At 37.8% G+C, this 15,666-nt stretch overlaps 1 protein-coding gene across 2 annotated transcripts in view; it reads left to right on the top strand.

The window, feature by feature from the left end:
• ACSS2 (acyl-CoA synthetase short chain family member 2) overlaps positions 1–15,666 on the top strand; it is a 330,905-nt gene that overhangs the window by 301,321 nt on the left and 13,918 nt on the right. For both annotated transcript variants that reach the window (XM_053697133.1, XM_053697084.1), the window contains 3 exons: positions 635–703; positions 1,478–1,654; positions 14,196–14,270. In XM_053697133.1, the coding sequence (XP_053553108.1) occupies positions 635–703; positions 1,478–1,654; positions 14,196–14,270 (321 nt within the window). The remainder of the gene's footprint in view (positions 1–634; positions 704–1,477; positions 1,655–14,195; positions 14,271–15,666) is intronic.

Here is a 15,666-nt window from a genome sequence, read left to right as displayed (position 1 = left end):
TTTTGTTTTATTTTATTTTTTTTACCAAAAACCCATCAGATATATGCAGGAAAATATAAGTGCTGTCTGTATTCTTGTATGTCTAGATCTTCTATAACCATATAAATAAAGATACCTACCTTAAACAGACCTCTGTTTAATGCCTACTATTATAAACCATATGATTCCAGATATCACTTTATTGGTTGTTTTACATGGTACGTTAAAAAATCCTTGTGCTATTTTAAAAGTTATTAATGTTAGAATTAATCTTCATAAAATGTATTTGTCAGATGTTGCCAGTTGTGAATGTAGGATTTATGCTGCCAAAATTCTGACCATAATATTCTTGGTCAGGGACGGGTCATGCCATTTCAAAAGTAAATTAATCACCAGGGCTTGCATTACACTCAGATGGGTTGAATTAGCACATTTACACAGTATACATGCAGTAATAATACTATATATAATACAGATGGCTAGCACTATTTGTCACCTGCTGCTCCCAACAGAGACTCAAAAAGTGCTGCCCCATCCAATCTGCCGCCCTAGGCAAGTGCCAAAATATGCCCCTGGGTGTTGCACCAGCCTGATAGGCAAACTGCTATTTTGTATGTAATGAAAGTTATAAAATGAAAATATAATTATATTTCAGGTTGCAAAAGAGACAAAGATGGCTATTATTGGATCACAGGACGAATTGATGACATGCTTAATGTTTCAGGTAAGGCACAATCCTGTTTTCATTAATAAATCCCTTATACCATTGCTTTACAAAATATCACAATAAACATATTTAACAAACATATACAGTAGGACCCTGAATGTTCTGTTACTTTCTGTGGCCTAAAGGCTTTCAATTGATATAATCAAGCGCTTGGTTAAATATATATTATCTGCTTTTTGATTTAATTTATTAAATGTCTGAATATATTCTATAAACTGTGGCTAGTTTTAGATTAATCCGATATTTATGATTTTTAAACCGCTGCCACAAATTAATTTGCAGGCTCAATTCCGTATCATTAGACGTTTCATGCATTAGCTACACTACCCATAAACAGGACAAAATAGAATTGGCTTTATAGATATTGGTAAAACTCTCAACTGTACAAGAACCGTTCTAGGAACTTTGACAAATCCCCAGCAGTACATTCCTAAGCATTCTGGGACATACTGTTGCAATCCACTTCAAATAAGTTCCTGCTGATTACTTTATGTTTTTGTGTCTAAATACACAGACATGGAAAAATAAATGACTGAAGCTTAAAAATAATTGTTACAATCATTTTACATTGTAATTAGGCAAATCGTCCATATAAAATGTTTTAGACATGAAAATCAACTGAGAACCAAACATATAATTTGATCTATAAAAGCAAGGTAGGATAGTATACAGTTTTGGAGTCTATAAATTGATATTAGTTGTTATGCAAATAATACCAGGTTTATAGCAGTTTTATTATTCCTTTGTGATGAGATAAACAAATTTCTTCAGGCCATTTGCTCAGCACCGCAGAGGTGGAGTCTGCACTGGTTGAACACTCATCTGTGGCTGAGGCTGCTGTTGTAAGCCACCCGCACCCAGTAAAAGGAGAATGCCTTTACTGCTTTGTAACTCTTCGGGATGGACATGAGTTTAACAGCACTCTGGTCAATCAACTCAAGATACTAGGTAACTTTGTCCTTTTTCATTGTTGGAGATGCCACAGCAAAGGTTTACCAAGCCCATACACTTTAACATTTTGTGTGAAAAGGTGGTTAATAGCTTGATGGGATACTGAATTGCTAGATTTTAAGAGCATTTTTTTATTTTAATATAGAAAACTTGTGCATGGGAAAGTGTTACTAGGAAAGATCATGTGGAAGATGTAGCAAATCACAGTTTCAGTCATTGTCTTTAAAGGGATAGGAAAGTCAAAATTCAACTTGCATGATTCTGATAGAGCATTTTAAGACACTTTTAAATTCACTTCTATTTTCAAATGTGCTTTGTTCTCTTGTTATCCCTTGTTAGAAAATAATACACACATATCCTACACTAGTGGGAGCTAGCTGCTGATTGGAGCCTGCGCACATTTGTCTCTTGTGATTGGTTAACTAGATGTGTTCAGCTAGCTGCCAGTAGTGCAATGCTGTTTCTTCAGCAAAGGATGAAAAAAGAAAATGAAACAAATTTGATAATAGAAGTAAATTGGAAAGTTGTTTAAAATTGTATGTTCTTACTGAATCATGAAAGAAAATTTTCGGGTTTCCTGTCCCCTTAAGTTCTGTACAGCAATTATAGTGAAATGAAAACCTCAGTGACCACAACAGGGCCAGTTTTAAGGGCATTCAGCGCTGCGGAATCTGTTGGCGCTCTACAAATAACCGATGATAATAATAATAATAAAGCATTAGTTTAGTTGGGTACATAAATTAGTGTTCTTGCAGGAGAAACATTTTAAGAAAAATAAAATAAAACTTATTTTGTGATTCAGACAGAGCATAGAAATTAAAAAAAAGTTTCCAATTCTATTATCAAATTTGCTTTGTTCTCATGGTATTTTTTGTTGAGGATACCTAGGTAGGTAGCGTGCGCATGTTTGGAGCACTAGATGGCAGGAAAAAGTGGCGCTATCTATTGGTTCTCCAAATGTATTACATTCTTGCAAACCTGCTGCCCTTTAATGTTGCAGACATGTGTATGCTCCTGAGCTTACCTCCCTGCTCTTCAACAAAGGATACAATTATAAGAAAATGTGATAATAGAAGTAATTTGGAGAGTTATTTAAAATTACATGCTCTACCTGAATCATAAAAGAAACATTTTAGGTTTCATGTCCCTTTAAGTGCACAGCTGTCAATCATTGTTAATGTGACTGGCCAAAAGTTAACAAACCTTAAAGGGACAGTATACTCTAAAATATTTTTCCCTTAATGTGTTTCCAAAAAATTTTTTTTACCAACTGGTTTATTTGTCTATATGAAATAGCTGATTTTGTGTTTTTAAGCCACAACCTAATTGTTGAGCTTCTAGGTATAATCAGATCTCATTACTTTGACGTTGTGTACAAATACCTGCTTCTTTATCTTATATATGTCCATAAACCAATCACCAATACTTAGAGAGAACAATGGAAAATTAACATTTTATTACCTTATTTCTTCTATACCCCACTGGGAGTGTAATTACTTCTACTGGCTGTGTTTACACAGCTTATCTATAGCTTGGACATAAGGCTAGGAACTTTCAGAATAGGTGGGGATGCCACAGGCTAAGCCAACTATTTAAAATGTCAAAATAGGGATCAAGGAGATACTTGTAAACAATTGAATACACTCCAGCAGGTAAAGTGCATCATTGGGAACAAATTAAAGGGAAGAACATTTTTGAGTAAACTGTCCCTTTAAAGGGACATTAAACACTTTTATAATAGAAAAGGTTTAATCATGTGTATTAAAAAAAATATATATTGCAAATTGTGTTTTTCCCAATTCTCCTATAAGTTCCTATAAAGCAGTGGGTACATCATGTACAAGGTTATAAAATCTCTTTTTGAGTACATTTAGAGACAAAGTGTGACATGATGGCTGAGGAGGGAATATAACTACGTTAAAGGGCCTTTCTTACCTATCAGTTCTGTATCCCTCACAAAGCCATTGTGTCTATACTTTATCCCTCATTGTCCTCAAAAGAGATTAGATTTGGTTGTACCTCAACATTAGAGTCATTTACTTTTTAACAACCAAGGGACTTTATGGAAACCATATGTTTATTTCTTCAATATTTAAACAATACATATAATGTTCTCCTCTTTCCTTTGAATACATCATTATATTTAACATTTATTTACCGTTTCGTGTCTCTTTAAAATATATATTAATTTTAATGTCATAAAAATTCAGCTTGTCCTATGTGTTTATTTAAATAATTGGAAATTACTGCTTACATTTCTTTCATGTAATTGGCAATAGTCCATGAGCTAGTGACGTATGGGATATACAATCCTACCAGGAGGGGCAACGTTTCCCAAACCTCAAAATGCTTATAAATACACCCCTCACCACACCAACAATTCAGTTTTACAAACTTTGCCTCCCAATGGAGGTGGTGAAGTAAGTTTGTGCTTGATTTTCTTCTGTGATATGCGCTTCTCAGCATTTCCTCTCAGAGTACAGTGAATGCCAGAGGGATGTGAAGGGAGTATCACCTATTGAATTCAATGGTTTCCCTCGCGGGAAATCTTTTCATAGGTTCTCTGTTATTGGTCGTAGAGATTCATCTCCTACCTCCCTTTTCAGATCGTCGATATACTCTCATATTCCATTACCTCTACTGATAACTGTTTCAGTACTGGTTTGGCTATCTGCTATATGTGGATGGGTGTCTTTCGGTAAGTATGTTTTCATTACTTAAGACACTCTCAGCTATGGTTTGGCACTTTATGTTTTAATGTAAAGTTATAGATATGTATTGTACTTATGTTTGCCATGAGTCAGGTTTATGTATATTTCCTTTTGCAGACTTTCAGTTTCAAAATTGGGAAAACATATTTAGGAAGTTATTTTTTCTTACCTGGGGTATAGTCTTTTCTTCAAATTGACTGTTTTTCATTAATTTTCACTGGCAAAATTAGGCTTGCGAGGCTGCAAAATGCTGATATTTATTGCGTCATTCTTGGCGCGAAGGTACGGTCAGTGACGCAAATTTGTTATTGCCGGCGTCTTAGCTGACGCCAGGTCTCCTTGCACAAGGTTGCATCTACCATGACGCGAGTTGCTAGCGCCAAAAAAATTCATTTTGTGTTGCATGTCATACTTTATGCCAAATAATTTAATTATTTAAACCCCACTTCCGATATGCCTCTTGCCTTTTTCTATGCTCAGAGGGCTCTGCTGTTTGCATTTTTTTTCCCCATTCCTGAAACTGCCATATAAGGAAATTGATCATTTTCTTTATATGTTTTTTTCTCTTACATTTGCAAGATGTCTCAATCTGATCCTGTCTCAGAAACCACTGTTGGATCCCTGCTGCCTGATAACAGTTCTACCAAAGATAAGTGTATCTGTTGTAAGTTAGCAGAGATTATATCTCCAGCTGTAGTATGTAACAGTTGTCACGATAAACTTTTACATGCAGAGAATGTATCCATCAGTAATAGTACAATGCCTGTTGTTCCTTCAACATCTAATGTACATGATATCCTTGTAAATATAAAAGATTTTATTGCTGATGTGATTCAGAAGGCTTTGTCTGCTATTCCACCTTCTAATAAACGTAAATGGTCTTTTAAAACTTCTGATTAAGTTGATGAAATTTCAAATGACCGACAATATACTGAATTATCCTCCTCTGATGAGGATCTATCTGACTCAGAAGATCCTACCTCAGATATTGACACTGACAAATCTACTTATCTCTTTAAGATGGAGTATATTCGTTCCTTGTTAAAAGAGGTGTTGATTACTTTGGATATTGAGGATACTAGTCCTCTTCATACTAAAACTAGTAAACGTTTAAATTCTGTTTATAAACCTCCTGTGGTTACTTCAGAGGTTTTTCCAGTTCCTGGTGCTATTTCTGATATGATTTCAAAGGAATGGAATAGGCCTAGTACTTCTTTTATTCCTTCTTCTAGGTTTAAAAAGTTGTATCCTTTACCAGCAGTTAGATTGGAGTTTTGGGAAAAAATCCCCAAAGTTGATGGGGCTATTTCTACTCTATCCCTGTGGAAGATAGTACTTCGTTTAAGGATCCTTTAGATAGAAAACTTGAATCTTATCTAAGGAAAGCTTATTTATATTCTGGCTATCTTCTCTGGCCTGCCATTTCTATGGCTGATGTTGCAGCTGCATCAACTTTCTGGTTGAAAAGCTTAGTGCAACAGGAAACAGATCCTGATTTGTCTAGCATTGTTCACTTGCTTCAACATGCTAATCATTGTATCTGTGATGCTTTTTTTGATATCATCAAAATTGATGTTAAATCTATGTCTTTAGCTATTTTAGCTAGAAGAGCTTTGTGGCTCAAGTATTGGAATGCTGACATGGTATCTAAGTCTACCTCCTGTTTCTCAACCTCCTACCCTTCTAGATTGTAAGTTCCCACGGGAATAGGGCCCTCAATCCCTCCTGTATGTGTTTGTAAATTTTGTCCTGTCTCTTACAAGTCTTGTATTGTTTTATTTAAATGAATTGTATCCATGGACAGCGCTGCGGAATATGTTGGCGCTTAATAAATAAAGTATAATAATAATAATAATAAATAATAGATTACTATCTCTTTCTTTCCAAGGTAACAATTTATTTGGTTCTCAGTTGGATTCAATTATTTCAACTGTCACTGGGGGGAAGGAAGTTTTTTTGCCTCAGGATAAAAGATCTAAGGGTAAATCTAAAGCTTCTAATCGTTTTCATTCTTTTTTCGACAGAATAAGGAACAGAAACCAAATCCATCCCCCAAAGAATCTGGTTTTAAGAAACCAAAGCCAGCCCCCCAGTCTGTATGATGGTGCGGCCCTCATTCCAGCTCAGCTGGTGGGGGCAGATTAACATTTTTCCAAAACATTTTGGCAGATTCTGTCCAAAATCATTGGATTCAGAGTATTGTCTCTCTAGGGCAGGGATTTCCAAACTTGGTCCTTCAGAGGTTTTGGAACTACATTTCCCATGATGCTCAGCCAGCATTTTATCTAGCTGAGCATCATGAGAAATGCAGTTCCAAAACCTCTGGAGAGCCAAGTTTGGAAACCCCTGCTCTAGGGTATCGAATAGGATTCAGAGTAAGACCTCATGTGAGAAGATTTTTCTCTCACGCGTTCCAGCAAATCCAGTGAAAGCTCAGGCTTTTCTGAAGTGTGTCTCAGATCTAGAGCTTTCAGGGGTAATGATACCAGTTCCATTTCTGGAACAGGGTCTGGGGTTTTATTCAAATCTATTCATTTTCCCAAAGAAAGAAAATTTATTCAGGCCAGTTTTAGATCTGAAAATTTTTAATTGTTTTGTAAGAGTGCCAACTTTCAAAATGGTGACTATAAGGACTATTCTGCCTTTTGTTCAGCATGGTCATTATATGTCCATGATAGACTTACAGGATGCATATCTTCATATTCTGATTCATCCAGATCACTATCGGTTTCTGAGATTCCCTTTTCTAGACAAGCATTACCAATTTGTCGCTCTTCCATTTGGCCTAACGACAGCTCCAAGAATCTTTTCAAGGGTTCTCGGTGCCCTACTCTCTTTAATCAGAGAACAGGGTATTGCAGTGTTTTTTGCTTATTTGGACGATATCTTGGTACTAGCTCAGTCTTTACATTCTGCCGAATATCACACAAATCAACTAGTGGTGTTTCTTCAAAGACATGGTTGGATGATCAATTTACCAAAAAGTTCCTCGATTCCTCAGACAAGGGTCACCTTTTTAGGTTTCCAGATAGATTCAGTGTCCATGACTCTGTCTCTAACAGACAAGAGACGAATAAAATTGGTTTCAGCTTGTCGGAGCCTTCAGTCTCAATCATTTCCTTCAGTGGTTATGTGCATGGAAGTTTTAGGTCTCATGACTGTAGCATCGGACGCGATCCCCTTTGCACGTTTTCATATGAGACCTCTCCAGCTTTGGATGCTGAAACAATGGTGCAGGGATTATACAAAGATATCACAATTAATATCCTTAAATCCCAATGTTCGAATCTCTCTAACCACCATCGTATAGTTCAAGGGGCCTCTTTTGCTTGTCCAACCTGGACTGTATTCACAACAGATGCAAGTCTTTCAGGTTGGGGAGCTGTCTGGGGATCTCTGACAGCACAAGGGGTTTGGAAACCTCAAGGGACGAGGTTACCAATCAATATTTTAGAACTCTGTGCTATTTTCAGGGCTCTTCAGGTTTGGCCTCTGTTGAAGAGAGAACCATTCATTTGTTTTCAGACAGTATCACAATTGTGGGATATGTCAATCATCAAGGTGGGACTCGCAGTCCCCTAGCTATGAAAGAAGTATCTTGGATACTTTCTTGGGCGGAATCCAGCTCTTGTCTAATTTCTGCGGTTCATATCCCAGGTTTATTTCAGCTGTCAGACTTTACATCCGGGGGAGTGATCTCTCCATCCAGATGTGTTTTTTTTAGATGTGGGGTCTTCCAGAAATAGATCTGATGGCTTCCCATCTAAACAAGAAACTTCCCAGGTACTTGTCCAGGTCCAGGGATCCTGAGGCGGAGTCGGTGGATGCGTTAGCAGTTCCTTGGTTTTACCAACCTGCTTATATCTTCCCGCCTCTAGTTCTTCTTCCAAGAGTGATCTCCAAGATCATCATGGAACAATCGTTTGTATTTTTGGTAGCATCAGCATGGCCTTACATGTTCTGGTATGCGGATCTTGTCCGGATGTCCAGTTGCCAACCTTGGCCACTTCCTTTAAGACCAGACCTTCTGTCTCAAGGACCGTTTTTCCATCAGGATCTCAAATCATTAAATTTGAAGGTATGGAAATTGAACGCTTAGTGGTTTCTCTGACTCAGTGATTAATACTATGTTACAGGCTTGTAAATCTGTTTCTAGAAAGATTTATTATCGAGTTTGGAAGACTTATATTTCATGGTGTTCTCATAAATTCTCCTGGCATTCTTTTAGAATTCTTAGAATTTTACAGTTTCTTCAGATGGTTTGGATAAAGGTTTGTCTGCAAGTTCCTTGAAGGGACAAATCTCTGCTCTTTCTGTTTTATTTCACAGAAACATTGCTAAGCTTCCTGATATTCACTGTTTTGTGCAGGCTTTGGTCCGTATCAAGTCTGTAATTAAATCAATCTCTCCTCCTTGGAGTTTTAATTTGGTTCTCTGCTCTTTCTGTTTTATTTCACAGAAACATTGCTAAGCTTCCTGATATTCACTGTTTTGTGCAGGCTTTGGTCCGTATCAAGTCTGTAATTAAATCAATCTCTCCTCCTTGGAGTTTTAATTTGGTTCTAATGTACATGATATCCTTGTGAATATAAAAGATTTTATTGCTGATGTGATTCAGAAGGCTTTGTCTGCTATTCCACCTTCTAATAAACGTAAATGGTCTTTTAAAACTTCTGATTAAGTTGATGAAATTTCAAATGACCGACAATATACTGAATTATCCTCCTCTGATGAGGATCTATCTGACTCAGAAGATCCTACCTCAGATATTGACACTGACAAATCTACTTATCTCTTTAAGATGGAGTATATTCGTTCCTTGTTAAAAGAGGTGTTGATTACTTTGGATATTGAGGATACTAGTCCTCTTCATACTAAAACTAGTAAACGTTTAAATTCTGTTTATAAACCTCCTGTGGTTACTTCAGAGGTTTTTCCAGTTCCTGGTGCTATTTCTGATATGATTTCAAAGGAATGGAATAGGCCTAGTACTTCTTTTATTCCTTCTTCTAGGTTTAAAAAGTTGTATCCTTTACCAGCAGTTAGATTGGAGTTTTGGGAAAAAATCCCCAAAGTTGATGGGGCTATTTCTACTCTATCCCTGTGGAAGATAGTACTTCGTTTAAGGATCCTTTAGATAGAAAACTTGAATCTTATCGAAGGAAAGCTTATTTATATTCTGGCTATCTTCTCTGGCCTGCCATTTCTATGGCTGATGTTGCAGCTGCATCAACTTTCTGGTTGAAAAGCTTAGTGCAACAGGAAACAGATCCTGATTTGTCTAGCATTGTTCACTTGCTTCAACATGCTAATCATTGTATCTGTGATGCTTTTTTTGATATCATCAAAATTGATGTTAAATCTATGTCTTTAGCTATTTTAGCTAGAAGAGCTTTGTGGCTCAAGTATTGGAATGCTGACATGGTATCTAAGTCTACCTCCTGTTTCTCAACCTCCTACCCTTCTAGATTGTAAATTCCCACGGGAATAGGGCCCTCAATCCCTCCTGTATGTGTTTGTAAATTTTGTCCTGTCTCTTACAAGTCTTGTATTGTTTTATTTAAATGAATTGTATCCATGGACAGCGCTGCGGAATATGTTGGCGCTTAATAAATAAAGTATAATAATAATAATAATAAATAATAGATTACTATCTCTTTCTTTCCAAGGTAACAATTTATTTGGTTCTCAGTTGGATTCAATTATTTCAACTGTCACTGGGGGGAAGGAAGTTTTTTTGCCTCAGGATAAAAGATCTAAGGGTAAATCTAAAGCTTCTAATCGTTTTCATTCTTTTTTCGACAGAATAAGGAACAGAAACCAAATCCATCCCCCAAAGAATCTGGTTTTAAGAAACCAAAGCCAGCCCCCCAGTCTGCATGATGGTGCGGCCCTCATTCCAGCTCAGCTGGTGGGGGCAGATTAACATTTTTCCAAAACATTTTGGCAGATTCTGTCCAAAATCATTGGATTCAGAGTATTGTCTCTCTAGGCCTAGGGTATCGAATAGGATTCAGAGTAAGACCTCATGTGAGAAGATTTTTCTCTCACGCGTTCCAGCAAATCCAGTGAAAGCTCAGGCTTTTCTGAAGTGTGTCTCAGATCTAGAGCTTTCAGGGGTAATGATACCAGTTCCATTTCTGGAACAGGGTCTGGGGTTTTATTCAAATCTATTCATTTTCCCAAAGAAAGAAAATTTATTCAGGCCAGTTTTAGATCTGAAAATTTTTAATTGTTTTGTAAGAGTGCCAACTTTCAAAATGGTGACTATAAGGACTATTCTGCCTTTTGTTCAGCATGGTCATTATATGTCCATGATAGACTTACAGGATGCATATCTTCATATTCTGATTCATCCAGATCACTATCGGTTTCTGAGATTCCCTTTTCTAGACAAGCATTACCAATTTGTCGCTCTTCCATTTGGCCTAACGACAGCTCCAAGAATCTTTTCAAAGGTTCTCGGTGCCCTACTCTCTTTAATCAGAGAACAGGGTATTGCAGTGTTTTTTGCTTATTTGGACGATATCTTGGTACTAGCTCAGTCTTTACATTCTGCCGAATATCACACAAATCAACTAGTGTTGTTTCTTCAAAGACATGGTTGGATGATCAATTTACCAAAAAGTTCCTCGATTCCTCAGACAAGGGTCACCTTTTTAGGTTTCCAGATAGATTCAGTGTCCATGACTCTGTCTCTAACAGACAAGAGACGAATAAAATTGGTTTCAGCTTGTCGGAGCCTTCAGTCTCAATCATTTCCTTCAGTGGTTATGTGCATGGAAGTTTTAGGTCTCATGACTGTAGCATCGGACGCGATCCCCTTTGCACGTTTTCATATGAGACCTCTCCAGCTTTGGATGCTGAAACAATGGTGCAGGGATTATACAAAGATATCACAATTAATATCCTTAAATCCCAATGTTCGAATCTCTCTAACCACCATCGTATAGTTCAAGGGGCCTCTTTTGCTTGTCCAACCTGGACTGTATTCACAACAGATGCAAGTCTTTCAGGTTGGGGAGCTGTCTGGGGATCTCTGACAGCACAAGGGGTTTGGAAACCTCAAGGGACGAGGTTACCAATCAATATTTTAGAACTCTGTGCTATTTTCAGGGCTCTTCAGGTTTGGCCTCTGTTGAAGAGAGAACCATTCATTTGTTTTCAGACAGTATCACAATTGTGGGATATGTCAATCATCAAGGTGGGACTCGCAGTCCCCTAGCTATGAAAGAAGTATCTTGGATACTTTCTTGGGCGGAATCCAGCTCTTGTCTAATTTCTGCGGTTCATATCCCAGGTTTATTTCAGCTGTCAGACTTTACATCCGGGGGAGTGATCTCTCCATCCAGATGTGTTTTTTTAGATGTGGGGTCTTCCAGAAATAGATCTGATGGCTTCCCATCTAAACAAGAAACTTCCCAGGTACTTGTCCAGGTCCAGGGATCCTGAGGCGGAGTCGGTGGATGCGTTAGCAGTTCCTTGGTTTTACCAACCTGCTTATATCTTCCCGCCTCTAGTTCTTCTTCCAAGAGTGATCTCCAAGATCATCATGGAACAATCGTTTGTATTTTTGGTAGCATCAGCATGGCCTTACATGTTCTGGTATGCGGATCTTGTCCGGATGTCCAGTTGCCAACCTTGGCCACTTCCTTTAAGACCAGACCTTCTGTCTCAAGGACCGTTTTTCCATCAGGATCTCAAATCATTAAATTTGAAGGTATGGAAATTGAACGCTTAGTGGTTTCTCTGACTCAGTGATTAATACTATGTTACAGGCTTGTAAATCTGTTTCTAGAAAGATTTATTATCGAGTTTGGAAGACTTATATTTCATGGTGTTCTCATAAATTCTCCTGGCATTCTTTTAGAATTCTTAGAATTTTACAGTTTCTTCAGATGGTTTGGATAAAGGTTTGTCTGCAAGTTCCTTGAAGGGACAAATCTCTGCTCTTTCTGTTTTATTTCACAGAAACATTGCTAAGCTTCCTGATATTCACTGTTTTGTGCAGGCTTTGGTCCGTATCAAGTCTGTAATTAAATCAATCTCTCCTCCTTGGAGTTTTAATTTGGTTCTGAAGGCTTTACAGACTCCTCCTTTTGAGCCTATGCATTCTTTGGATATTAAACTACTTTCTTGGAAAGTGTTGTTCCTTTTGGCTATCTCTTCTGCTAAAAGAGTTTCCGAATTATCCGCTCTTTCTTGTGTCTCCTTTTCTGATTTTCCATCAGGATAAGGCAGTTTTGCGGACTTCATTTAATTTTTTACCTAAAGTTGTGAATTCTAACAACATTAATAGGGAAATTGTTGTTCCCTCTTTGTGTCCTAACCCTAAGAATTCTTTGGAGAGATCCTTACATTCTCTGGATGTTGTAAGAGCTTTGAAATATTATGTTTAAGCTACTAAAGATTTCATGAAGACTTCTAATCCATTTGTTGTCTTTTCTGGTCTTAGGAAAGGTCAGAAAGCTTCTGCCATTTCCTTGGCATCCTGGTTAAAGTTTTTGATTCTTCAGGCTTATTTGGAGTCGGTCAGGCCCCGCCTCAGAGAATCACAGCTCATTCTACTATATCAGTTTCCACTTTTAAGAATGAAGCTTCAGTTGATCATATTTGCAAAGCAGCAGCTTGGTCTTCTTTGCATACATTTACTAAATTCTGCCGTTTTGATGTATTTGCCTCTTCGGAAGCAGTTTTTGGTAGAAAGGTTCTTCAGGCAGCTGTTTGATTCCACTGCTTATGTTTTAAGTTTTTTTCTTTTCAATTATGAGAGAAACTTATTTTTTTGGCTGTGGATTTATTTTTTTCAGCGTAAAATGGCTGTTTTTATTTTTATCCCTCCCTCTCTAGTGACTCTTCTGTGGAGTTCCACATCTTGGGTATTAATATCCCATACGTCACTAGCTCATGGACTCTTGCCAGTTACATGAAAGAAAACATAATTTATGTAAGAACTTGCCTGATAAATTAATTTCTTTCATATTGGCAAGAGTCCATGAGACGCACCCTTTTTATGGTGGTTATGTTTTTTGTATAAAGCACAATTATATTTCCAGTTCCTTTTCTTGATGCTTTTTACTCCTTTTTCTATCACCCCACTACTTGGCTATTCGTTAAACTGAATTGTGGGTGTGGTGAGGGGTGTATTTATAGGCATTTGAGGTTTGGGAAACTTTGCCCCTCCTGGTAGGATTGTATATCCCATACATCACTAGCTCATGGACTCTTGCCAATATGAAAGAAATCAATTTATCAGGTAAGTTCTTACATAAATTATGTTTTTTACACTATTCAGTTTTCAAATTCTGGAGGGAAAAAAAGCTACTTTCCTGAATTTGTTTCAGTCCTTCTGTAATTGAAAAACCTTAAGTGATAACAGAATAGCACTACTTGTCTTGGAGAGTCACTCCTTAAAGGGATGTGAAACCCCCCCAAAAAAAATTGTGATTCACGCAAAACATACGATTTAACTTTTACTTCTATTATCACATTTGCTTTGTTCCCATTGATACCTAGTTAGGTGTCTGGAACGCTACATGGGAGGAAATCATGCTGCCAAACTGCTGCCACATAGTGCTCCAGACACATGCATGTTCACATCTTTGCTTTTCAACAAAAGATACTAAGGGAACAAAGACATTTTGATAATAGAAGTAAATTAGAACGTTGCCTAAAATTGCATGCGTTATCTGGATTATGAAAGAAAAAATGTGGGTTTCATGTCCCTTTCACTATCCAGCTAGTCATGCCTTCCTCTTGCTTACAATACACAGAATTATATTGCAAACAGTTCTGTTCGTTTGCACACTTTTATTCTTGTTTTTCAGTAAGGGAAAAGATTGGTCCAATTGCCACACCAGATTATATTCAGAATGCACCTGGTCTGCCTAAAACACGCTCAGGTAATAAATAGTTGTCTTGGATCATGAAAATGTATGTAAATAGCTGAAGAGATTACATATCATGTTTACAGTTATATTTATTTGGGTGCACTTAAAAATTTGAGAAAAAACGTTTGAAAAGTTAATCTCTTAAAGGCTTTTTTCTTAAATTTTTATTTTGGGCCACAATAGATTTTGCTTCTTTGAGTTGCATTTGCACATGTAAAATAGTTGATTAAGAAATACATTAAATTATTGTTTTCATATCTCTTTTGCTCATATTTGTATATACAAATTAAAATTATTTTGCTTTCAGACCCCAATATTCAGAGTATCAACAGACTGGCGGGGAACTGCTTCGCTTGCCTCACAGTCTGACGGTCTGTCGAGATATTCAAAGAAAACAAGGGTGTCCAAGCAATACAGCTCGTCTGCATTTTGCTATGGCCGGGAGGGGTCCCTTTTGAAGTGGACCTACACGGCGCAGAAAGTGCGCTCACTGAAACAAAAATTAGTTTCCGTGTAGGCACACTTTAAATATTGCCATGAGGACCTAAGTTTTATTACACCTTCTCTAGCTAGCTATGGCGATGTAGTCTCAACAGTTGATAGCTAGCGAGACAAACAAGGCTGCTACCCTCCTTGCAACCTGCACTTCGCTGCTTTGAACATATCAATCTTGTGTCAATGTATCCAAAGCAAAGTGCACTAGCACACCCCACTAACCCCCCCCCCTGCTCTTCCTCACTACCTTCCACCGACCCCCTACACCTATGTCACAGTTAACCTACACTCCCCCTGACCGCCTACACCTAAGTCACCCCTAACCTACATACCCCTGGAACTCCCAACTAAGTCCCTAAATACCACCTACATGGACATGTCTAAACTACAATGGAATGCCCAGCTAAATGCCTACTGTCAAAAAATAATTTAATAAACTATACTATAAATAATAAACCTCCCTATTATAACTATGAAGCTGTGTCGCTAAAGTAATAATTAATGTTTAAATAATGTGTCACAGAGATGCACTAAAACGTCGTCGGCTGACCACTGTAGGGCCAGCAAAACCTTGGTGGCCTATTCGGGCTCCTGGAACTCAGTGCTGGACCAGTATTTAGCTCCGGTCCGCCGCTTTTTAAAAAGAGTGTTGATTGAGTAGGGTCCAGGGGATCAAGTCGCCATTTTAGTATGTTGTTGGCAATTTGATGAGGCACCTAGGGATGGGGGGGCTCCTTTCTGGGAGAATGGGGGACACTTCAAATCAGGTCCCCTATTCCTCCCAGAAGGTAGCACCATCAAACAAGTGCACCCTACTCGATCGACACAACTTTTAAGAAGCGGTGGACCAGGGCTGGGTTTGAGGAGCCCGGATAGGCCAGCAAGGTTGTGCCGGCCCACCGGTGTTTACCTC

Source organism: Bombina bombina, chromosome 1, assembly GCF_027579735.1.
Source record: "Bombina bombina isolate aBomBom1 chromosome 1, aBomBom1.pri, whole genome shotgun sequence".
NCBI classification, from domain to species: Eukaryota; Metazoa; Chordata; class Amphibia; order Anura; family Bombinatoridae; genus Bombina; species Bombina bombina.
The sequence above is the reverse complement of the archived record's forward strand: the minus strand, read 5'-3'. Positions and strand labels throughout refer to the sequence as shown.